Source organism: Theobroma cacao, chromosome 6 (genome assembly GCF_053813885.1).
Source record: "Theobroma cacao isolate CCN51 chromosome 6, ASM5381388v1, whole genome shotgun sequence".
Lineage (NCBI taxonomy): Eukaryota > Viridiplantae > Streptophyta > Magnoliopsida > Malvales > Malvaceae > Theobroma > Theobroma cacao.
This window is the reverse complement of record NC_142644.1, coordinates 26,116,922-26,141,826: the sequence shown is the minus strand read 5'-3', so window position 1 is coordinate 26,141,826 and position 24,905 is coordinate 26,116,922. Positions and strand designations below refer to the sequence as shown.

Here is a 24,905-nt window from a genome sequence, read left to right as displayed (position 1 = left end):
GCCTAGTGTTCATATTATATAATGTTTCTTTTATTCTTCGGATGTACTACTTGAATTGCGAACCCTATAAATACCCATTGACCTAACCAAAAAATTGCAACATAAACAGAATATGGCAAATTTAAGGTTTCATATCATCCTCTTCCTTTCATGCACAAGCTTTCTCACTCTAATTAGCTGCCATTGCCTGCCTGAAAATCATGTTACCTTGTTCATCTTCGGGGATTCGATATTTGATTCTGGGAATAATAACTACATCAACACCACTGCCCAGGCAAATTACCAGCCCTATGGGGAAACCTATATCAAGTACCCCTCGGGAAGATTTTCAGATGGGCTTCTGATTCCTGATTTTATTGGTAAGACATTTTAGGATGCTTCTTTTTTTTTTTTTTTTTTTTTTCTCAGTCATATTCGAAGACAAACAATGTTACTCAAGTAACTAAGTTGTCCTTGGGTGATTTATTGCAGCTGAGTATGCAAAAGCACCATATGTTCTGCCTTATTTACAACCTGGCATTCATGATTTTACTTATGGAGTGAATTTTGCATCAAGTGGAGCTGGTGCTCTGGTTGAAACTCATCGAGAATTGGTATGTGGCTGTTCTTAATCGTCTTAAAAAGCAATAGTTTCGCTACCTTTGAGGCTACTATATATGTTTTGACTTTTGGTTATGATTAGGTTTGTTTACTAATTCTATATAAATAAGCTCAAACTTTTCCCTTTGCCCTTGTGGTTTCTTTCCAGCTCCATCCAATTGATCTCACGACTCAGCTAATTTTTTTCGAGGATGTAGAGAAACAGTTGATGCAGAAACTAGGTGATGCAGAAGCCAAATCATTGCTTTCGAAAGCTGTTTACTTAATTAGCATTGGAAGGAATGATTACTTAGTCCCTTTCTATCCAAACGCTACTGTGTTTCAGACCTACTCTAAAGAAGAATATGTGGGGATGGTGATTGGTAATCTGACAGTCACAATCAAGGTAATAAAAGAGATTTAGTTTACCTAAATTTCATTCCATTCTCTGTCTTTTATCAATTAACTAATCTATGGTCAAATTTAATGTCTTAGGAATTGTATGAGAAAGGAGGAAGGAAATTTGGGTTTGTAAATGTGGAGCCACTAGGTTGTATACCATTCGTAAAAATACTTGACCAAGGGAGCAATGGCTCGTGCTTTGAGGAAGCAACAGCACTAGCTGAGCTACATAACAGAGAACTTTCCTTAGCCCTCCAAGAGCTAGAGAGGCAACTAAAAGGATTCAAATATACAAATTTCAATTTTTACAGTTCCCTCAGTGAAAGAATAAACGATCCTTCAAAATATGGTATGTCAACATACCATCTTCCCCATCATTCTTATGTCAAAATGTTTAAACCTTATTCCAAAATATCTTTGTGCTTTGTGGGTTTGAAGGTTTCAACGAGGTGAAGATGGCATGTTGCGGGAGTGGTCAGTACAGAGGAATTTTGAGCTGTGGAGGAAGAGGGGGAGTCACAGACTATGAATTATGTGAAAATCCTAATGAATATGTGTTCTTTGACGGTTACCATCTCACTGGAAAGGCCAACCAGCAATTAGCAGAGCTAATGTGGAGTGCAACTGATCCCAATGTCACAGGGCCTCACAATCTTAGAACACTAATCAACCTTTGATTTAATAAATTTGATGTCCTGAGGTTATGATAATTTGTTTATGGGAACTATTTGCCCCTTGTTATAATGTTATTGCATGAGCAAATGCAATAAATCTCTAGGAAAAGGGTAACCTGAATTGGATATTTTAAGATTGGTAGCAGTATCATTATCATATTTTATATCATTACAATGACCTCATATTTGGTCATGGGCTCTAAGCAGACATAATGACCCAAACTCCGCATCGGGCCTTGTAGGCCGTGTGGGTTTGTATATTAGATATTAATAAAAGGTCAACTTTGGATCATGGGCGTTATCTTTTGAGTCTGTATGGCTAATTTTGCACCAATAAGCTGCTTTTTTTTTAAAAAAAAAATTGTGGTAGGCCATCTAGCATTTCAATTCTGCGCGTTTAATCTTTTTATTGTAATTTTGCCTAATTTAATTCTTAAATTTTTATCAAAAATTGATTTAAAGGCAATTTTTTATGGTGTTAAAATATTATAGGTAAATTTGCATCGTGTGATATTTTTATTGATGACCTGACATGCCAACTTAAATAATTTTTCATATGGTACACCTTAAGATAAATAGACTCTATTTTGAATTAAAAATACTTTATCTAAAAATATTAATTGTTATTTGATTTTAATAAAATATAGTTTTTTTAAACAAGCATATTTCCCATAACAAAAAATTAATCCACCTAAATATGTCAAATTAAGATCAAATGTCACGTCATTCAAGTTAAAATAAAAATATTAATTTTATTATCAATTGACTTGGAGTAACTTTTAATAAATGTATAAAAATTAAAATCGTTAAATTGAAGTACAAGTATCAAAACCATTGAATGGAGACGGTATATAGAAAGACCAATTCAAACATTGATTCTTATTTTCACTCCTTAATCTAAAAAGAATGATTTCTACTTTCCTTTTTTTTAAGAGATATATTAAGTACCAAGTTGGAAAAAGATTATCACTATTCTTTTCTTTGGGATGATTTCTCTTTTTCAAAAGAAAAAACCTTGTAGAAAGAATAAATATTAAAATATGGTGAAGCAATAACGTAATGATAAATATATATAGCTACATTGACATAAAAATTTTCGTATTTTGATAAAGTTTGGATATTTTCTTGACGAATATGAAGTTGGGTACTTAAAAAGAAGAGAAAATTGTGAGAAATAACCTTTCTCGTAAGTTCAATTCAAAAATATCATTTTTTATAATTTTAACTATTTTTGGTTAATTTTGGGTATGACTTGACAATAATACATTTTAAACAATTTCAGACAAATTAAGATAGTTTCAATTTTCTTTCTCTCGTCATCCAGATAAAAATTTCAAAATTAAATTTCGATTTCTCTCTCTGCTCAAATATATCTATCTCGCCATTCAATTCGCAGATATGACATCAAGCTTTTTCTTATTTTGTTTTATTTTTTTAATGGTGGATCTTGGGGTTTTTAAGAGCGATAAACAGCGATTTTGCTCAGGGAGAAAGAACAGCTAAAGTATGTTTGATGGGTTTTATGGTAGTTCACGATTTTGTTGTGTCTGTAATTGGGATGATTGTTAAGTATGTTTGCTAGAGATTTTCTTTTTTTTTTTTTTTGATTTTGAGTTTAAATTGTTCAGAGAATATTTTGTAAAAAGAATATATTTTATTTTTGTATAAGGGGAGTGAGCAAAACCTCCCGATAGTTTCTCTTGCTTTGGAGGGTTATGGAGTTTTGTAATCTATCTTTTATGAAATACACAATTTCATGGTTTAGCAAAAATATATATATATGTTTTAGATTCTTGAGTTTATTGGTTTATTTATATAACTCAAAATTGAGTTTACTGATTTTTAGATATTGCGTGACTTAATCACTGTGTGACTAATTTTTAGTCATTACGTGATTGGTTTTAGGCATTACGTGACTGATTTTTAAGCAATGCCTAAGTCACGCAATGCCTTACTAACAAGTCACGCAATACCTTACTAACAAGTCACGCAATGCCCATCAACTAGTTATGCAATGCCTTATCAGAAATTAGACACGCAATGCCTTATCAAAAACTAGTCACGGAATACCTATCAACTAGTCACATAATGCCTTATCAGAAACTAGTCACACAATGCCTTAAGTTAGTCACACAATGCCTTAAGTTAGTCACGCAATGCCTATCAACTAGTCACGTAATACTTTATCAGAAACTAGTCACACAATGCCTTATCAAAAAACTAGTCACGCAATGCCTATTAAATAGTCACGTAATGCCTTATCAAAAATTAGTCACGCAATGCTTTATCAAAAACTAGTCACGCAATGTCTTATCAAAAATCAGTCACGTAATGCCCAAATTTAGTCACGTAATATCCAAAATCAGTCACGCAATACCTAAAAACTAATCACATAATTCTCAAAAAACACCAAAACTACTGAATCCCATTTAATAAGATCAACAACTTAAAACAATACACCATATTCCATTTAACAACATAATTAACAAATATGAATGCTCAAAATGTTCAAAAGTTTTTCTTCATATATCAAAAATAACTCTAAAATGTTTAAAAATGCTCAAAACGCTCACAGATTTTCTTCGTGTATCAAAAACTACTCCAAAATGCTCAAAATGCTTAAATTTTTTTTTCTGGTAAAGAATACTCCAAAGATAAATAGTCTAATGAGAAAAGCTTAAAAAATATGAATCAGTTTGAGGCGCAAACCTAAACATACTTGACTCATTAATAAGTTTTGGGTTGAGGCACGAAGCCTAGTAAATAGATCGGTTTCATTAAGGACAATTTTGTCCAATTTTTTTTTTTTGGCTAAAAACAGATAAAATTATAGGGAGCACCATTCTTAAAAACGCCTTATGTCTCAGGCCCATTTATGAAAAGTATTCTAAAAAGAAATAGATATCTTATTTGTTTACATCTCTACATAAGATGTTAAATAATTTTCTCTTCCATTATGTGGCAGGATTTGTCTAGGAAACTAAATCACTCTTCACGCATTGCATTAGCAAGTACAACTTGGAGTGCTGCATTCCAGGAATGATGATCCTCTTCATCATCAAATCCCCATTCTTCTTTCTTTAAAAATATGTAAAATTTGATTTGGAAAACCTATGGATGTGAAAACGTATGCTTTGGGAGAAAATGAAGGGCAATCTTTAGTTTTCCATTATTAAAATCAATGTCAAGGATGGCATGTTGCTTAAAAGAAAAAAGTAATTGGAATGGCCTTGCTGTGCAAGCTTCAAACATCTAAACAGTTGATACGACGAATGCGGTAGTCAAACTTAACAAAGATTAATAGTTTCGTACAAGACTAATTAGTTAGGTCCATGGCAATAGTCAAACAACAAATCTTTAACAAATTCTATCAGCTGCCTCCACATCTACAATGAACTCAGTCGCAATTACTTTCATGTATGGTGCTACAATTAATATATATTAAGCGGGTTTTTTTTTTTTGCAATCAATTAAAATATTTAAAATAATTAATCTTCCAACTTAATGTGATATATATATCGACTTAAACAATAATCCACTCAACCTACATTTAAAGAAACGTGTTAAAATTTAACTATAATAATTACGTCATTATCAATCAACTACAAATTTTATAAAAATTAATTATCCAACTTAACACATAGAAATTATCTTGAAATAAATAATTAAATTATTTATCATCCTATCAATTTATCAATCTTTATCAGTTTGGGATGTAAGTGGGTTGTTGTTATAGAGGCATATGTGGATATTCAACTCGATAACATAAGTTCAAGTATCCGATAACATAGGTTAAAGCATCTTATATTCAGTTATGGGACGAATTTGAGTAGTTTTTTTTTACGAGAACTCAAATTTACATAGGTTTTGGATATCACCCTTAGGATACTCTAAACTCGAACTCAATTATACAAATATATATATTATAATATTTTAAAAACTTGTAATTTGTAAGATTCAAACATTTATCCTTCTCACCTTCAACACAACCTTTGTCATCTTAACCAATTTCCTTTTTTATAAACTAATACATAAAAAATAATTTTTTATATGATTTTTAGTTATCTAAATTATTATTTGAGATATTTAATTAGTTATTTAACGAATTCAGATAATTAGAGGATAGTTCTATATTATTAGGGTTTGATTTTGGATAGTATTTTGCGATTTTATTTGGATTTTAATAGGATTCGGGTACCTCTTAATTAAATGAATTCAAGTTAAGATACTTCAAAAAAAATGAATACCCTACCTATTTAAATCCCTATTATCATTAAAAAGTTTAGTTTTTTCAGCTATTTCACTAAAAAAGAAAGGACATAATATTTGAAAAAATCTTTAAATTATATATTCGAGAAAATTCAAATAAACTCTTATTCTTTTATCATGTTCAATCAAGTTTTTATATTTTTATTTTATATCGAATAAGTAAAATGACAAGTGATATTTTAACTAATAACAGTTAATCAATTATTAATCATAAAAATTTATTTGACTCAAAATAAAAATATAAAAACGATATCATCCTCACCTCTCAAATGATGGATTATGCAGACAATGTCATATGGCAGAAGAATCAGTGCTTTATGTTCCTGGGAACTTCTCTTCAGCCAACGTGATTTGGCTAAAACTTCTTCAAGCAAAGAAGGTTAGTTCTTTTTTTGGATTATCTCTACCAGATTGGTTGATATTTAATTTGAGTAAGCAAAAAAAACATGACAATAGTGCTCCTTGAGCTATAATCTTTGAAGTAGCAGTTTGGTTCTTATGGAAGTGGAGAAATGTACATATTTTTTAGAATTAATCTGTTACATTGAGAGAACTAATTTTGATTTATACTTGGGTCTCGGCAATTACTCAAGGTGATTTTCAGGGACTTAAAAGAAGGGGGACAGACACCTAGCAACCATGTGGAAGTTTTGCTAGGTTGGGCGACTCCTCCTTCGGACTAGATTGCCTTAAATACGAATGGTGCTTATTGGAGTTCTATAAATCAAGCAGTTGTTGGAGGAGTTCTTAGAGATTCAAATGGCCAATGGAAGGGTGGTTATGCTATGCGACTCAAGAAATGTCCAGCTTATTGTGTAGAATTTTAGGGTGTATATTGTGGTCTTAAATATGCGTGGGAATATCGAAAGATCGGGCTTCAAGTAGATGGCAGATTGGTAGTTCAAGCGATTTCTTCACACATGAGACATCCATATTCTAATTTTGATTTAATTCAAGCCATTCACAATTTAATCCAAAACTAGTGAAAAATTCGTATAATGAATGTTTTTAGAGAGGGTAACAAAGTTGCAGACTCTATGGCCAATGAGGGATTCAATATTTTCAAAAAAAATTTATCCTATAATAACCCCTGAATAGAGTTAGAGAATTACTGTTTAATAATGTAATTGGAATTTCTTTTCCTCGAGCTAATAAATTCTTTTCAAAAAAAATAAATTTTTTTTTAAATTTTTTTAAATAATACAAAAATTTTTCAAATATTATATCAAAATAAAATAAATAGCCACTTGGTCCATTCAAAATTTCGTTTGCCATCCTCGTTGAGAAAAATTCTTTGACCTTGCCGTTAAAAAAAAATTCCGTTGTAGACCGCCCCTTTTTTCCCTGCAAGTTCACGCCTCATTCTAGGACGTTGCAAGAAACTTGTGGTATCTCATAGGACTGAATTCTGTGTCAGGTAGGAAGCAGGCAACTCTATAAATACCATGCAAACCAATGAGGAGAATGACATAAAGTCAAATCCATTTCTAACATGGCAAGTTTAAGGTTCTTTGTCTGTTTCTTTCTTCTTTGTGCAAGTTCTCTCACCCTCGTATACAGCCGTAGTCCGCCAAAAAACCATGTCGCCTTGTTCATTTTGGGGGATTCACTGTTTGATCCTGGAAATAATAACTACATTAACACGATTGCTCGGGCAAATTATTGGCCATATGGAGAAACCTTTTCAAATACCCCACTGGGAGATTTTCTGATGGGCGTATAATTCCAGACTTCATTGGTAAGACAAATTTTCACTTTTCCTTTTGTACTGAAATATGACCGTGTTCTGATAATGTTAGTTTTCTTGCAGCTGAGTATGCAAACTTACCATTAATTCCACCATATCTTCAACCTGGAAATCATCAATTTATTTATGGGGTCAATTTTGCCTCGGCTGGAGCTGGTGCTTTAGCTGAAAGTAATCAAGGATTGGTATGGGTTCGGTTATCACTCTGGTTCTGACATGTGTAATATGCTGTTTATCTACCATTCGCTTATGCTTGCTATTTCAACCCTTTATGTCTATTAAATCATGCATTAATTTAATATCGCCTGGGATATCTTCAAATTTATTCTATTTCAAATTCTGAGGTTCTTGTTCGACGCTGATTTCTTCCTCTTTTTACAAATTGCGGATTAATTGCAGGTGATAGATTTGAAAACTCAGTTAAGTAATTTCAAAAATGTGACAAAGCTGTTGGGGAAGAAACTAGGCGATGCGCAAGCCAAGACCTTGTTCTCCAAAGCTGTTTACTTAATTAACATTGGAGGCAATGATTACATGTCCCCTTTCACCACAAACTCCAGTGTTTTACAATCCTTGTCCAAAGAAGAATATGTGGGAATGGTGATTGGCAATCTAACAGATACTATAAAAGTAAGTTCATAAAACTCAAGCCTTCTTAACGTTTTCTCTCTTAAAATTTCCCTTTAAACCCAGTTAGGTTGATTGCAATGTATATTCCATTTTTACGTTTCAGGAAATATATAAGAAAGGAGGAAGGAAATTTGGGTTACTCAACTTGGGGCCATTGGGTTGTGCGCCGATAATGAAAGTATTTGTACCGGGAAATACAGGTTCCTGCTTTGAGGAAGCAACCGAACTAGCAAAAGTCCACAATGCTGCTCTTTCTAAAGCCCTGCAGGAGCTGAAGATCAAACTAGAAGGATTTAAATATGCAAAGCATGATTTTAATATTTCTTCTAGTGAAAGATTGAATAATCCTGAAAAATATGGTATGCACCGGGCTATCTTCTTAAACTAATTTGTTTATTTAGGAGAAGAAAATTTGAATCATGTCTTTAAGCGAGGGATAAGTACATGAATCCTTGAAGTAAGTGCTCGGAAAAATCACGCATATTGTAATATAGATTCTGTGATTGAATATTTGAAGGTTTCAAGGAGGCAGAGATTGCATGTTGTGGGAGCGGTCCATACAGAGGAATTTTCAGCTGCGGAGGAAAGAGGGGTGTGACAGACTATGAATTATGTGCAGATCCTAGTGAATATTTGTTCTTTGACGCTAGTCATATCTCTGACAAGGCCAATAAGCAGATTGCGGAGCTGATGTGGAGGGGAACACCCAATATAACGGGGCCTTACAATCTCGAAGCACTATTTGAAGCATGATCATTAACTTCAATGTCATTTGTTTGTTGTCTAAGTAAGGAATTAATAAATAAATATGATTATACTGATAGTAGTGCAACCTAATAAGCCTTCCAAAGAGTGCCAAGACGTGAAACTTTCCAGAATTTTATGTATGTGTTTCTACGCAATTGATTTGAATAAAATCACATGTTAGATTTTGTACAATGGAGGGAAGTACTGTAATTATCTTACTCTCTCTAAAATTGTTTTTTATATATATAAAAATTTATTAAATCTTAAAATACACAAATGACTTAAGTTCTTTCTAAAGCATTTCATTTGTAATATTTTTAATTACAATCTTGTAATTATTCAATCACATTAAAAAATCATGTAACATCCATCACTTATAAATATAAACTCTATAAAATATTTTGATGAATTATACATAATTTAATATTGTAATTGATTAATTGTAATGTAATAATTATAAAAAATATATTTCAAATCCTCTCTCTCAAAATTTGAACATGATATTTCTAAAATCGAAATTTAAAATTCTAACAATTAATTGATTTAAAAATTCATATTTGAAAACGAATGACATGGACAATGATCAAACTTCAAATGTAAGAATGGCAAATGCATTGAGAGAGAATGCACATAAAAACTCTTTGTTGGTCGTAAAGTAAGAGTCAATGTCCCATCCATCTATCAATTTCCATTATTTAGTCTTGGTCAAGATGAATGTTGTTATTATTTTTTTAAAATGGTTAAATTTTGGACCTTCTTAATTTTTTATACATAAAGACTTTGAACAAAACATAATACACACTATATAATAAAAGTCTAATATCTTAAAACTCTGTTTCTATATATATATATAACTCATCATCATGTAAATTAAATATTCCTCTAAGATTTTGATATAAACAATCATGTTCTTGAATTGAATGTTTAAGTATTTTTTTATCATTCGTTTGTTTCTTAATTTTTTTTTTATGAAAAATGAATTTTATTAAACCAAAAGCTTAAATATCATAACAAATCTAATACTAAATTAGTGGAAGACTTCTGTTCGCATCTGTGCTAGCTGGTTGATAAAGCTATAAAAGCAAGGACTTTATGCTTCAAATTCGAAGAAGTCTCATAATTTTATAATAATAACATAATTAATTATATTAAAACTATAAAAAAATTAAGATAAATAATAAAATATTTATCTATTCTCTTATACCTAATAAATATCTTTTTTCTCTTACTTTCACACTTTTATTAATTCTCAACTATTTATCTCATTTCTCATTAAAAATTTATAAAAGTAAAAATAATTAATAAAATGACATATTTTTTCACCCCCTTACCTAATAAATCTCAATTTTTTTTTATCATTTCTCAATTCTCACAATGTTATTAATTCTCAACTATTTTTCCTATTTCCAATCCACTAAGGATAATATGGATTTAATGATCTCCAATAACTTCTTTTTTATAAATAAAACTAATTTTTTTCAATTTATAATGTCTACTTATAAATTCTTCTTTCTCCATTTTCTCTTCCTTGACTTAAATAAAAAAATCATTTTCTTAATTTGAATTAAACAAAAAAAGCTTCATTTGAATATTTAGCTTTTAAGCCTTTGAGATTATTAAGTCAAGCTTTGGAGAGGGCTTTGCCCCTGCATGGTAGCAAAAAGCTGCAACAAGCCTTTGGCAGCAATGGAAGAAAAGAAACGCCCCTGTCAACGGAGAAGGTTCGGGCGAAAAGAAGACAAAAAAGAACTAAGGTCCTAATATTTACAATTGGAACACAAAAGTTGATCAAAATGAGGAGAACCCCAAAGTCACAAGAAGCATCCGGTCCCAAGCTGTCCAACCTTAATCAGCAGCAGCAAAGACGCAAGAGACTATATTGAGCTCCAAGTAAAATGTGATTTTGCATACAATTTTTTGTATTTTAAACAATGTTTCATGTTGTTAAGGGTATTTAATCATACTAATTATTAATGCTAATTTATTTGATGATTAAACCAAGGTTAAGAGGAGATTGGTGTTTGATTAAATGCCACATTAGTGCTAATAATTGTTGTACTCCTATCTCTTGCTATTTAATTGGTCCCTTGAAAATTCTCCTCGCACCGATCCTTATTCCTTGCGAGTTTATTCCTTCTTGATACAGAGAAATAGACTGCATTTTTTAAAACGGTTATAGACTGCATTGCACCTCATGTAGAACGCTAACAACTCAATAAATATCAAACAAACTAAGAGTAAAAAGAATAGAGTGTATCTGACACAAAAGTTAAACTGTTTCATATGGCAAAATTAAGGTTCTGTGTCTGCGTCTCACTTTTCTAAAGCTCGCCGCCGTAGTCTGCCAAAAAACCATGTCGCCTTGTTTATCCTAGGGGACTCAATGTTTGATGCTGGAAATAATAATTACATCAACACGACTTTTCAGGAAAATTGTTGTCCATATGGGGAGACCTTCAAATATGCCACAAGAGATTTTCTGATGGGCGTAAAGTTCCAGATTTTATTGGTAAGACAACGTTTCTTTGTTATTTTAGTACAGATTACTGAAACATATAGTCATATATGATTGTGTTCTGAGTTTGTGGCTTTGTTGCAGCCGAATATGCGAAGTTACCTCTAATTCCACCATATTTACAACCTAACAACCATCAATTTACCTCCGGGGTCAATTTTGCCTCGGCTGGAGCTGGTGCTTTGACTGATACTAATCAAAGGAAATGTAAGTGCTTGCTCATTTGTCTGTCATAAGTCATAAGCACTTTATCTAGCATCTTCAAATGAGTTGTGTTTCATGTTCTGAGGTTCCTGTTAGAAGATGATTTCTTCCACTTTGTTTCACGTGGTTGAATAATTAAATTTTTGCGGGCGATAGATTTGAGAACTCAGTTAAGTCATTTCAAGAATGTGGAAAAGCTGTTGAGACAGAAACTAGGGGATGCAGAAGCCAAAATTTTGTTATCCCAAGCCGTTCACTTAATTACCTTTGGAGCCGATGGTTACATATTTTTTAACCGGACAAACTCCAATATTTCCAATCCTTTATAGAAGAACATGTTGGGATGGTGATTGGCAATCTAACTGATGCTATCAAAGTAATTCCTCATTGTTCAAGCATTTTAATCTTTTAAGCTTCCTCTTTATCACAACATGAATAAGTTGCAATATATATTCCATTTTGATGTTAATTTCAGGAAATATACAGAAAAGGAGAAAGGAAATTTGGGGTTCTGGCCTTGGAGATTTTGGTTTTAATGTTATCCATGGAAGTATCAGGAAATGAAGGTTCCTCCGTCCCATTAGGCACAGCACTATCAATACTGCACAATGCAGCACTTTCTAAAGTTTTGTAGGTGCTGAATATCCAACTAGAAGGATTGAGATACGCAAAGAGGATATTAAAGTTGCTGCTACTGAAATACTGAGTAATCCTGAAATACATGGTAGGCGCTGTGGCATCTTCTCCTATCAGAGATAATAAAATTAAGAAATTTTTTTTTTTGAAAAGTGATTTTATTAGCACCAAGTCTTCATGCCATCCAAAGTCTTTTACACTTTGCTAAACACTTTTATTGGCATAATAAAGAGGCTTGGGCATAAGAGAAGTACAAAAAAGCAAGAGAACTGCCCGCCGAAAAATGTGAGCAGTTCCTTCCCTAGGTTGAGCAAGAAAAAAGAGGTAAGCTTTCTACCCTTATCCTAAAGACCTGTGCTGTACAGAGAAAAGTAAAAACTCAGAGAACCTTTAGCACGTCATAACTACCCCCAAACCCAAAAATCAGAATGGCTATCAACAGTTAACGAAACAGCCTCTAAACGAACAAAACCACTATCAAAGGACAAACTAATCTAGATCAAAATGAATCAAGAAGGGATCTACCGAACAGACACAGAGACAATAGATGTGTCCATCTTTCGAAGGACTTTATCAACAAAACCAGCTCTGAAGGACAACGATCATGTATCTAAGAATTAATCTGCCTATTAAGTATGCTGCTTATGCTAAAATGGAACTATTAATTTGCCATGTATCTTTATAATATAATTATTATATATTATTAATTCAATTAATTTTCAAGATCAAATTAGGCTTGAAAAGCCCTGTTATGGTCCAATTTGCACTTTAATATGAATTTATTCTCCTTTTTATTTAAAGAATTCTTTTTTTTTCTCTCTTCTAACGAGAAATTGTATCCCACGCTTATTATTATTGAAAATGTCCAACAATAAAAAAGGGCAAGGGATGAAAAAAATTAGAGTACGCAATTTTCAATTACTATGAAGCAGTCTATGACGGAATTCAAAGACCTGAAGTTTATGGTAAGTGAAATACATAATTTCAATCTTATTAACAATTTGCAATTAATTAATTAATCAGCCTAATAATTTTTTTCTTCTTTTGTAAAGGGTTGAAGGATGTCGTGGGAGCGGGGAACTTAAAGCAGCGAATTGTGAAGCAAAAGATACAAGTGGCTGCAAAGATCCGAGTAAGTATTCGTTCTGGGACGGTGCTCATCATACCCACAAGGTTAACAGCGGCCTAGCCTTGCTAATGTGGAATGGGAACTCAAGCTTCGTCAACTCTCAAAGCTCCCGTAACCTGTTTGCCAAGGATTTCAACCCATGACTAACGTATATACATGCCAGCTCCTGAATGGATTAGAATAAATTTATTATATACGTATGAAATATACCATACCTCCATTAGCCTTGGAGGGTACGGTTTTCTAGAATTTGGATAAACAAGTAGAGACTATGAAACATGTGTTACTTCAGTGATAAGGAACTGCAAAAAGTCCTAGATATGGAGCAAGTGATTGGCAGCGACTGTTGTCTACAACTCTGACTTTCACTTGTTGAAATATTTGAGCTAGATGTGATGTGAAGCTAGTATAAATGGGAAAAGTCGTGATGCTAATTACAGTTCAAAGGGCAGTGGGTGAATATATATGGAGAGGTAATGGCGCAGAAGATATGTAGGAGATGGTTTTGCAAAAGAAAAATCAATGATAGCAGGCAAATTCATGACATTAATGTCGTGGAAATAGTTGGGTCAAAGTCAACATCGATACTTCTTTCCATAAACATCCTCCTAAGGCGGCTGTTGGATTAGTATTAAGAGATAATGATGAAAGAATGCTAATGCGGAACAAGAAACAAGGTGCTTGTGAAATCAAGTCTAGAAGCTAAGGCGATAGCAGTAAAAGGACGGATCAGGTTGGCATATTTAAAATGTGTAGGTTGGAGAATCTGTGCTATACTAACAGATATTAGGAAATAGTTTTGTAAATTTGTAAATGTGGAGATAAGTTGTGTTCGTAGGGAAGCCAATACGGTTGCACATTGGATGACAACTCAAATCAAACCAAGAGATGTGCCCTGAAAATTGGGTCCTTTGCCCCCATCCTCATTGGTTTATATCTTAAACAGGGATGGTCTTGGTGTGCCACATACATTCATAACGAGAAAAGGGGCATAGAGAAAGTAGCACTTCTCTCAAAATGTCTCTCTACGAGTTTTTCTACGAGTTTTGTAGTGCGTATAAAGATACCATATACTTGGTAATATTTTGTTAATAAACTTGTGTTTTCTTCTGGGATAAAAAAAGAAAAACTTAACAGAGATTAATTGTTTTATACAAAACTAATTAGTTTTTTTTTTTTTTTTGGCAATGCCCAAACAACAAACCATTGACCAATTTTATCATCTAACTGCAAATGAATTGAGCCGCAAAAACTTTCATCAATGGAGCTAGAATTTAAATATAATAATTGAGTTCTTTGGGATTGGTTAAAATGTTTAAAATAATTAATCATCTAACTTATTATGATATCAACTTAAGTAATAATTCAAAAAAAAAAAAACCGTAAGTAATAATTCACTTGATTTACATGTCTCTGTGTAAGAACTTAAATATAATAATTAAATCATTTTAAGATAATTAATTATCCAACTTAACACATGAAATTTACCTTGAGATAAACAACCAAATTATTTCTCATCCTATCAATTTGTCAATCTTTATTTGTTGAAAAGTTCAGAACTTACGTTATTTTCCTGACAAAATAAATTAACTGGCCACTTGGTCCATTCAAAATTTCCTTTGCAGTCCCCCATTGAGTAAAATTCATCAAAAAAAGATGAAAGAAAAACAATTCGTTTGTGGACCGCCACGCCTTATTCTGGGATGTTATAGGAAACTTCTGGCATCTGATAGGACTGAATTCTGCGTCATGTAGGAAGCAGACAATTCTATAAAGACCATGCAAGCTAATGAGGATAATGACATAAAGCGAAATCCTTTTCTAACATGGCTAGTTTAAGGTTCTTTTTGTGTTTCTTTCTTCTTTGTGCAAGTTCTCTCAACCTCGTATGCAGTAGTAGTCTGCCAAAAAACCATGTCGCCTTGTTCATCTTGGGGGATTCACTCTTTGATTCTGGAAATAATAACTACATCGACACGATTGCTCGGGCAAATTTTTGGCCATATGGGGAAACCTTCTTCAAATACCCCACTGGAAGATTTTCTGATGGGCGTCTAATTCCAGACTTCATTGGTCAGACAAATTTTCATTTTTCCATTTTGTACTGAAATATGACTGTTTGTTCTGAGTGTTTTAGTTTTCTTGCAGCCGAGTATGCAAACCTACCCCTAATTCAACCATATCTTCAACCTGGAAATCATCAATTTACTTATGGGGTCAATTTTGCCTCGGCTGGAGCTGGTGCTTTAGCTGAAACCGCTCAAGGATTTGTATGGGTTCACTTGTCACTCTTGCTCTGACATGTGTATATCTACCATTCGCTTATGCTTGCTATTTCAGCCCTTTATGTCTGTTAAATAATACATTAACTTAATATAGGCTCGGATATCTTCAAATTTGTTCTATTTCAAATTCTGAGGTTCTTATTCGACACTGATTTCTTCCTCTTTCTACAAATTGCGGATGGATTAATTGCAGGTGATAGATTTGAAAACTCAGTTAAGTTATTTTAAAAATGTGACAAAGATGTTGAGGCAGAAACTAGGCGATGCAGAGGCCAAGACCTTGTTCTCCAAAGCTGTTTACTTAATTAACATTGGAGCCAATGATATCTTGTCCCCTTTCACCACAAACTCCAGTGTGTTTCAATCCTTGTCCAAAGAAGAATATGTGGGAATGGTGATTGGGAATATAACAGATACTATCAAAGTAAGTTTCATATATTTTCAAGCCTTTTAAACGTTTTCCCCCTTCTAAACCCAATTAGTTTATTGCAATGTATATTCCATTTTGATGTTTCAGGAAATATATAAGAAAGGAGGAAGGAAATTCGGATTATCCAACTTGGGGGCATTGGGTTGTATCCCGGGCATGAAAGTACTCGTACCTGGGATTACAGGTTCCTGCTTTGAGGAAGCAACGGAACTAGCAAAACTCCACAATGCCGCTCTTTCTAAAGCCTTGCAGGAGCTGGCGATCAAACTAGAAGGATTTAAATATGCCAAGCATGATATTTATACGTCTTCTAGTGAAAGAACAAATAATCCTGAAAAATATGGTATGCACCGAGCTATCTTCTCAATTATACTACGTTTTTCTTTATTTGTGAGATGGGAATTTGAATCATATCTTTAAGCGACATACGCGAAAGTTGCTAATGTAGATTCTGTGATTGAATATCTCAAGGTTTCAAGGAGGCAGAGATAGCATGTTGTGGGAGCGGTCCATACAGAGGAATTGATAGCTGTGGAGGAATAAGGGTGGTGACAGAGTATGAATTATGTGCAGATCCTAGTGAATATTGGTTCTTTGACTCTGGTCATTTGACTGAGAAGGCCTATAAGCAGCTTGCCGAGCTGATGTGGAGCGGAACACCCAATATTACGGGGCCTTACAATCTCAAAGCACTATTTGAAGCATGATCATTAGTTTCAACGTATTCTGTTTGTTGCCTAAGGAATTAATATATATGATTATACTGATAGTAGTGCAACTTAATAAGCCTTCCAAAGAGTGCCAAAATGTGAAACTTTCCCACAATTTTCATTGGTTTATCGTTTGGTGAAAAAATGGACAGACTCTCGATTGTTTGTTTTTCCATGCAACCGATTTGAATAAAACCACAGGTTACACTTTGTGCAATGATTTGGGAATTCATATTTGTAAACTAATGACACAGACAATGATCTATGCTTGTGAATTCACATTTGATACTAAACATACAGTATTTTTGCTTGAATCTTTGTGAATCTATATTGAGCTCCAAGTAAAATGTGATTTTGCATACAATTTTTTGTTTTTTAAACAATGTTTCATACTGTTAAGTGTATTTAATCATAATTACTAATGCTAATTTATATGATTATTTAACTAAGGTTAGGATGAGATTGGTAGGGTTGATTAAATACTACATTAATGCTAACAATTGTTGTACTCCTTTTTCCTTGCTATTTGGTCCATTGAAATTTCTCTTTTATTTAAGGCTTTGCTTAGGACAGACTTTTTTAAACTGATTAGACTGCATATTACCTCATGTAGGACGCTAACAACTCTATAAATATCAAGCAAACTGTGTTTCCTGTTAGAAGATGATTTCTTCCACTTTGTTTCACATGGTTGAATAATTAATTCTTTTCCCACTTATATATTGGGGGGTTAATCCCAGGCGATAGATTTGAGAACTCAGTTAAGGCATTTCAAGAATGTGGACAAGCAGCCGAGACAGAAAATAGGGAATGCAGAAGCCAAAATTTTGTTATCTCAAGCTGTTTACTCTTTTTTGTGTGTGTGAAAGTTTCAGTTTGTATTAAAGACAGAGCGGAACAATTGTTCACCTCTGAAAGGACGAGATGATTTTGTTTTGTTATATCTCATTGCGGAATAACAGTCCAAAATCACCTCTATACAATGCATTTCCCTGAACCTGTACACACAAATCATCTTGTCCTTCAACAATGCGTTTCCCAAGCTGTTCACTTAATTACCATTGGAGCCAATGATTACATATCCTTGAACTGGACAAACTCCAATGTGTCTCAATCCTTCATAGAAGAATATGCTGGGATGGTGATTGGCAATCTAACTGATGCTATCATAGTGATTCCGTACTGTTCAAGCATTTTAAGCACTTTCCCCCTTTAAACATCCTTTTTATCCCAACATGAATAAGTTGCAATGTATATTCCATTTTGATGTTAATTTCCGGAAATATACAAAAAAAGGAGGAAGGAAATTCGGGGTTCTGGCCATGGGGATTGGGTTTAGTGCTATCCATGAAATAAACCAGGAAATGCAGGTTTCTCCATTCCAGTCGGCACAGCACTATCAAAACTGCAGAATGCAGCACTTTCTAAAGTTTTTCCAGGAGTTGAATGTCCAACTAGAAGGATACAGATACGCAAAGCAGGATATTAATGTTACTGCTACTGAAATACTGAGTAATCCTGAAATATATGGCAGGAGTTGTGGCATCTTCTTCTTGTATTTAAGTGAAAAGCATGCATATTTCTTATCTAAATTTTGTGACCGATCCTCAATGTTTTGAAGGTTTGAAGGAGGTAGCTACAGCATGCTGAGGCACTGGCCCGTACAGAAGAAATTTCAGCTGTGGGGGACAGAGGGGAGCTTGGAAAGAGTATAAGTTTGTTCAGATTCTACTGAATATCTTTTTCTTTCGACTCTTTTCATCTCACTGAAAAGACCCATATGCAGATCGCCGAGCTACTATGGAGTGGAACAGCCAATAATACTGGACCTTATAATCTCAAAGCACTATTTGAAGCATGATGATCATTTCTGTTGTTTAAACAATGACTTGAGAACAAATATGATTTTGTTGAGTGATTCCCTGGTAGTAGTGGAGCCAGTGTATTGTGCCTCTGCTGTCTTCTGATAGTATTATATTGTACGAATAAGCACCGAATTTGTTTCATAAGATTACCATCTATACTTCTAGTGTTTTACATGAGGCCATGTTGGCGTTTATCAATCCTAGATCTTTGTAACTCCAAGCTCAGTCCCAGTAATCATTCAAAAACCGCCGACTTGAATCTTTTGATCGCCATGTGTTGTGCCCTGCAAGCATTATATATACGGGTGATTGTTACCTTGGTCGTCGTAATTGCACATATTCGTCGAGTGTCTTTGCTGCTCATTGTTCTCACTTTTCAGTAACTTGAATTTGGGCTCACATCGGCCTAATACCAAAGCCTGATTGAGCCCAACCATCTGTTTTTCCAACTTAAGCCCATATATTATTGGGAAGCCCCAAGTTGAGTACTGGTCCATTAAGAAGGAAAGAAACACCAAGCCCTCGTTTCGCCTCAACATGTGTCTGCTAAACTATAGTACTACTACAATCCCATTTCTTTTTGCCTTTTACAAATAAATATATAATTAAAAATAATAAAAGAAGCGAGAAAGATGGGAGCATTATAATTAATTTCCCTTCCTTTCATATATAAAATCTATGTAAGTTAGGTGGGTGTTGATGTCAGTATAACCCACCGAAGGCTTTCGATTCCTGAGCTCTTCATTGCAAATATCTTTCAACACCTACCTTACAACATTTTATTGGACCACCATTTATTTTTAGACCTCCTATAGTACCTGACAAAATCCGGCAAGCACGAACTTCACCACAGCAGAGTTGAGCTGACCCAAATCTACACCCAACTTGTCCTAGCTAGGCTTCATTTCCTTTAAACTGTGCTCAGTTTGTTAGAGCCATAACTTTTTGGGACCTGACCTAGTCCTTGGATAGGCCGTATGATTCTAACAAAAAGCAGAAAACACATTCCTCTTTGTTCAATCGACAACAGGGTAGCTACGGTAGTAAAAGGTTATGTCAAATCCATATAATCAAGAAATGAAAGAAACCCAAGCCCGTTCTCTCTGTTAAATAAAAACTAGGGCAATTAAGGTAGTAAAAGTAAAAGGTTATGTCAAAATTTAAGCATGATTGCTTTTAATATGTATATAAGTGGGAGATGTTATTATTATTGAATTAAAAGTAATCTAATTAGATTAATTAATAAATTTATACAATTCATTGTAAATCTCAATTATGTTAAATTTTACTGGAAATTTAATTAATATATTTTAGAGGAAGGAAATACCGTGATGAACCGTGAAGGTGGGAGAAGAGTGAAAGCAACAACAAGACTTAATGTGCAATGGCGTGTGAGCAAACAACCCTTTGTTTTCCTTACAAACTATGATAATAGCAACGGCCATCCATCCATACATAATGAAAGCATAGTCAGAAAGAAACAAAGACTTTTGACAAAAGCACTCTAGTTTCAAGTAATTATTGCTTGGCAATGATTAGCGGCCTTAAGGGGGAGAAAAGGAAGCAATATTTTCCACATGAAAGACCAATTTTGTAGGTATGCAAATCAAAGCTCTACAAGAATCAAGAGATAAGATGTGGAGAGGCAATGAACTGGCGGAGTTTTTGCCACAAATTGCTAAAAGTAAAAGGGAATATGACTTTATTGGGAGGGCAGTATAAGAAATCAGGACATATTCTAGGGAAATAAATAAAGTCACCCAACAGGGAAAGGATTATTAGTATTATTTAGACTCATTAGAAAGTATGCCTTTGACAATTTCCCTAACTTTGTGATTCCACGTTCTCAATTATTGCGCTCTCTCTCTAAAAGACTGCAGGTCTACCACGAAGGTAAGGACAAACTAGAAATACTAAGTCCAAAGTTAGTAAACCACTCGCCCCATTGAGAAAGGACGTTTGTCCACTCCTCCACTTAAGTCCTATTTGTTGTATTAATTATTCATTCACCAACGCAATTGTGTTCTGGAAAATACGTACAGCTGGTTTTGCAAGTGGAACTCTTGTAAGAGTAAATAGAACGTGAAAAACATGTCATTTCTCACCAAAAAAACAAAGAAGGGCGTAATATTGACCTTAGCTTTTTCATTTTTGGTCTGAGTGATACAGAAAACTTAATAAAGGACAAAAAATCTTAACACCCAATCTTAAGTTCCATGACTTTTTCCGAATAAATATGCCTTAATTCAGTACAGTCGGTAAATATCAAAATTGAGGTCTTCAAAACTAAGCGTCAATTATTTATCTTCACACAGTCTCATTCTTAGCATATACTATATATAATATATTACACTTTAATACTATAAAAATATAACTTACCACATTTAAATGTAAGGCATATTACTTACCTTTTTTCCCCCCTCAAGAAAGTACATGATGGAGTTAATGAACTTCCTCTTTTCTCTTTATATATATATATATATATATATATATATAGTAGATTTATCCATTTAAAACATGCTTGCATGTACTAAAAAAGAAAACCTAATCAAAACATTAATTATTAATCTTATTCAAAAGCTTGTGATATAGCATTTAAAAGATGAACATGAAGATCGAACTTCCTAATTTAGTGCTTTTAACTTTGACAACACAACATTAGAATCTGATTCCGCATTTACAATTATAAGTACCTAACTAAACCATGTGAAATACTATCAAAACCTACTGTGATAGTGATACCTACTAGACATAAAACTCCTCCATCCATCAACACTGTTATGATGACAACTCCTTTTAAAAAGAATAGCATGATTCAATTAAAATTCAAATATCTAGAATTTCTTATCTTTCCATAAGATATATGAATATATTCGGAGGGACCATATTTCCTTCACAAAAAGAAAATTCGTTTTCCAGTTTTAAAAAAGAAAATAAAAAAGTAAGAAAGAAAAAACGCATGGAATTGAAAGCGCGTATGCAGGCGGCCTGGAATACCTGCGAGTACTGCCCGACCAAGCACATGCTCTCTCTCGGATCCCCTGTTGTAATCTTCTTTCGGCTCTTAACCAATCACATGATGGACACGTGGCGACACTGTCGGCTCAAGAAAACAGATGGTGGGCACTCCATACAAACCGTGCATATTTCACGTGCCCGATAAGGAGGATGAAACGTCCACGTTTTGCCACGTCATACTGACAGCTGTCTCCAGCTACGCCAGAGATCTTTGCCACGTTGAAAGGGTCATCCATCTCCATCGTCGATCGTCAACCCGCGGCCCCGCACTTCGCTTTCGAGAGTCTATTTAATTTCACAGTCAACTTTTTTTTTTTAGTTTTTTCTCTTGATGATTAATTTAATGATAAGAAGAAAAAAAACCTTTTCAAGAAAAGAAAGTATAGAAAACTGAAAATAGAGATTGTCTTCTCTGGAAAAAAAAAAATACAAGGGGTTGTGTTGGATAAGTGGTGATGGAGGAAACAGCTAACCCCATGTTACCGAGTCTTTAGTTTTCATGCAGGATCACGACCCATTCGCTTGTGCTTGGTGGTTGGGTGTTTGCACATGTCTATTCTGAATAAAATAATAATTTTGTTTTAATGAATGATTTTTCATTTACGTCAATGATTATAAGTTATTTCATTTCTTTTTTTCTTTATAATATTTTTTTAAAAAATAATACTGTTTTTCCCTACTCACTTATTATCTTATTAACATGATTATTACTTTAACATTGAATCTACATTCATATTTTTTTTCTTACCGTCAATACATATTTTTTACCATTACCTAAGATGGTGATTGAATTGTTTATTTATTTTTATTTTATAATCTCATGATATTTTCGAGGTTTGACTAATTTGATGTATTTATGATTAATTTGAAATTTTTTAAAAATAAATAAAAATGATGCTTGATTTTTTTTATAAATTTATATATATATATATATATATATTATATTTTCCCTAGCATATATGTCACGATGCATTTACAACTGGATATATAGATTAGGCCGTTAAGAACTTTCTAGACGGTTCTTGCAAATTATAATATTAAGTTTCAAAATAAAACAAATCAATGCTAGAAAATATGTAAATAAACTTGATTACCATGATTATTTATAGACGTGTCTGTTACCTTCGAAAGCCAGTGGGAACTCTCCTGCAATATGCTAGATCTTTCCTAATTGTACAAACCATGGGAAAAGGCCATAAATTGGGACCCGCACCGGCCACCGGTGGGAATGTACTTTGAAATTTATACGAAGAAATTTTTGAACAGAGCTCCCACACCTCTACGACACTACAACCTCAATTTAAACGTCAACCGGTGGATGATGCAATCACTTTTTTATGATTTTATTTTTTTACAAAATTTTTCCAACATCGTCATCTTTTTACTATAAAGTTGTAATGAAACAGAAGACAAGTTTTTCAGTTACAACAAAAAAGAATATAAACCGTGACAGTATGACACTACTGTACGTAGATATTGTACTTTTAGTTTTTTTTTTTTCTAAATACATGCAAATTGAAGTTGGATTTTCGTTTTTGATTTATTGACTTAAAAATTAAAGAAAATGAATTACTCCTATTTTTATAACATGATTATCCTTTTCTCCGAATTAAAAGGCAATAGGAAACACTAAAGGATTAATTAGTAATTGTTGAGTTTTAAGTTGACTAGAATTCTAGATCTTATTTGATTAGGATTTTTTATTTGTATATAATATTAAGTAGTTGTATGATTTTAAACTTCTTATTCCACATCGAATCCTAATCACATTCTACTTTGGAGTTTTATACTATAAAAGTGAATTTCTAGGCTTTAGAATTGCAAGTAGTGCTTTGAGAGCTCTAGAGAGGGAACATCTTGTAACTCTATCTTTTGCTCTAAATGGAGCTAGAGTGGTTTGAGTGAATGTTTTTGGGAGGCTATTGAGGAAGAGTGTGCAAGGGATCTTGGGTTGTTTTGGGAACCATAAAGGTCAATTTATTGTACTTTAAATTCTCAATAATAGAATAACAGTTTCACTCCGTGGACGAAGGCAAGAGGCCGAACCACGTAAATTCATGTGTTTTTCTGTTTGCTTATTTTCTCTGGATTTTATCTTTGTTGATTCTTGGGCAATTTCCACAACAAACTGGTATCAGAGCTTCGGGTTCGGTAAATTCAATATTCAACAAGGATGTCGAAAGTTACTAGTTCTGTAAATTTTTCAATTGAGAAGTTTGATGGGAAGACTAGTTTCACGCAGTGGCAGAGAAGGATGAAAGATCTCCTTGTGCAGTAAGGTTTAATGCGCTCTTTGCTAGGAAAGGAGGAAGGACAACCAGATGACATGAAGGATGTTGAATGGGCAGAGTTGGAGCAAAGGTGTGTGAGCACTATTCGGCTTTGCATTGGAGATAATGTGTTTAATCATGTTATTGATGAGGATTCTGCTCTAAGATTATGGGCAAAGTTAGAGAAAATTTACTTGGCGAAAAGTATTTCTAACAAGTTGCAGCTTAGGCGAAAGTTGTATCGCTTAAAGATGAAGGAGAATGGAGACCTCATGAAGCATATGAATGAATTCGATGGAATCATTGATCAGTTGAAGAAGGTTGATGTCAAGGTGGAGGAAGAGAAAAAGGCACTATTGTTCCTGGCTTCACTTCCAGACTCCTATGAGGTATTTGTGGAATCTCTTATATGTGGGATGGATACAATAACGTTAACGTTAATGTCTCGTGAAGCCCGAAAGAAAAGTAAATAAGGGGATAGAGATCCAAATGGCTTGGCATTAGTAATTGAGGCTAATAGGAGGAAGTCAACTGGTAAGGGATCTAAGGGTGGCAAGTCTAGATCCAACAATTTAAATGCAAAGGGTATGGGCATATTAAAAGGGATTGTCCTACAAAAGGGGATGAAAGCAACGAGAACAAATGTAAGTGTGCTTTCGTTGCTGAAGGTGATGATTGTGATGTCCTTACAATTTCAGAAAATATGGATGCAAATTCTGATTGGTATTTAGATTCTGCTTCTACTACTCACATATGTTATCAAAAGGATTGTTTTGATTTACTTCAAGAAGGGGT

General features: G+C 33.5%; 3 protein-coding genes and 2 pseudogenes across 3 annotated transcripts; all 5 read left to right on the top strand.

The window, feature by feature from the left end:
- Window positions 1-93: 93 nt before the first annotated feature.
- LOC108662493 (GDSL esterase/lipase 1-like) lies at window positions 94-1,947 on the top strand. The gene is made up of 5 exons (XM_018122998.2): window positions 94-359; window positions 472-593; window positions 749-985; window positions 1,075-1,330; window positions 1,420-1,947. Exons 1-5 carry the CDS (start codon window positions 113-115, stop codon window positions 1,656-1,658), a joined length of 1,101 nt encoding a protein of 366 aa, XP_017978487.2. The 5' UTR covers window positions 94-112; the 3' UTR covers window positions 1,659-1,947.
- Window positions 1,948-7,351: 5,404 nt separating this feature from the next.
- LOC18596294 (GDSL esterase/lipase 1-like) lies at window positions 7,352-9,161 on the top strand. Its single transcript, XM_018122965.2, is given in 6 exon segments — window positions 7,352-7,603; window positions 7,606-7,662; window positions 7,735-7,856; window positions 8,071-8,301; window positions 8,405-8,660; window positions 8,819-9,161. Coding segments are annotated over 6 exon segments (1,089 nt in total). The 5' UTR covers window positions 7,352-7,416; the 3' UTR covers window positions 9,055-9,161.
- Window positions 9,162-10,979: 1,818 nt separating this feature from the next.
- LOC108662453 (GDSL esterase/lipase 2-like) lies at window positions 10,980-12,526 on the top strand (annotated as a pseudogene).
- Window positions 12,527-15,284: 2,758 nt separating this feature from the next.
- On the top strand, window positions 15,285-17,174 carry LOC18596293 (GDSL esterase/lipase 1-like). The gene is made up of 5 exons (XM_018122656.2): window positions 15,285-15,605; window positions 15,681-15,802; window positions 16,011-16,241; window positions 16,335-16,590; window positions 16,719-17,174. Exons 1-5 carry the CDS (start codon window positions 15,359-15,361, stop codon window positions 16,952-16,954), a joined length of 1,092 nt encoding a protein of 363 aa, XP_017978145.2. The 5' UTR covers window positions 15,285-15,358; the 3' UTR covers window positions 16,955-17,174.
- Window positions 17,175-17,202: 28 nt separating this feature from the next.
- Window positions 17,203-18,818, top strand: LOC18596292 (GDSL esterase/lipase 1-like; annotated as a pseudogene).
- The last annotated feature ends 6,087 nt before the right edge of the window (window positions 18,819-24,905 follow it).

Bases quoted from the DNA above. Each gene is read 5' to 3' on its own strand.
- LOC18596293 (XM_018122656.2), top strand. From the start codon at position 15,359: ATGGCTAGTTTAAGGTTCTTTTTGTGTTTCTTTCTTCTTTGTGCAAGT. The intron at 15,606-15,680 runs GTCAGACAAATT...GTTTTCTTGCAG, and splicing joins TCTAATTCCAGACTTCATTG to CCGAGTATGCAAACCTACCC. The intron at 15,803-16,010 runs GTATGGGTTCAC...GATTAATTGCAG, and splicing joins CTGAAACCGCTCAAGGATTT to GTGATAGATTTGAAAACTCA.
- LOC108662493 (XM_018122998.2), top strand. From the start codon at position 113: ATGGCAAATTTAAGGTTTCATATCATCCTCTTCCTTTCATGCACAAGC. The intron at 360-471 runs GTAAGACATTTT...GATTTATTGCAG, and splicing joins TCTGATTCCTGATTTTATTG to CTGAGTATGCAAAAGCACCA. The intron at 986-1,074 runs GTAATAAAAGAG...TTAATGTCTTAG, and splicing joins ATCTGACAGTCACAATCAAG to GAATTGTATGAGAAAGGAGG.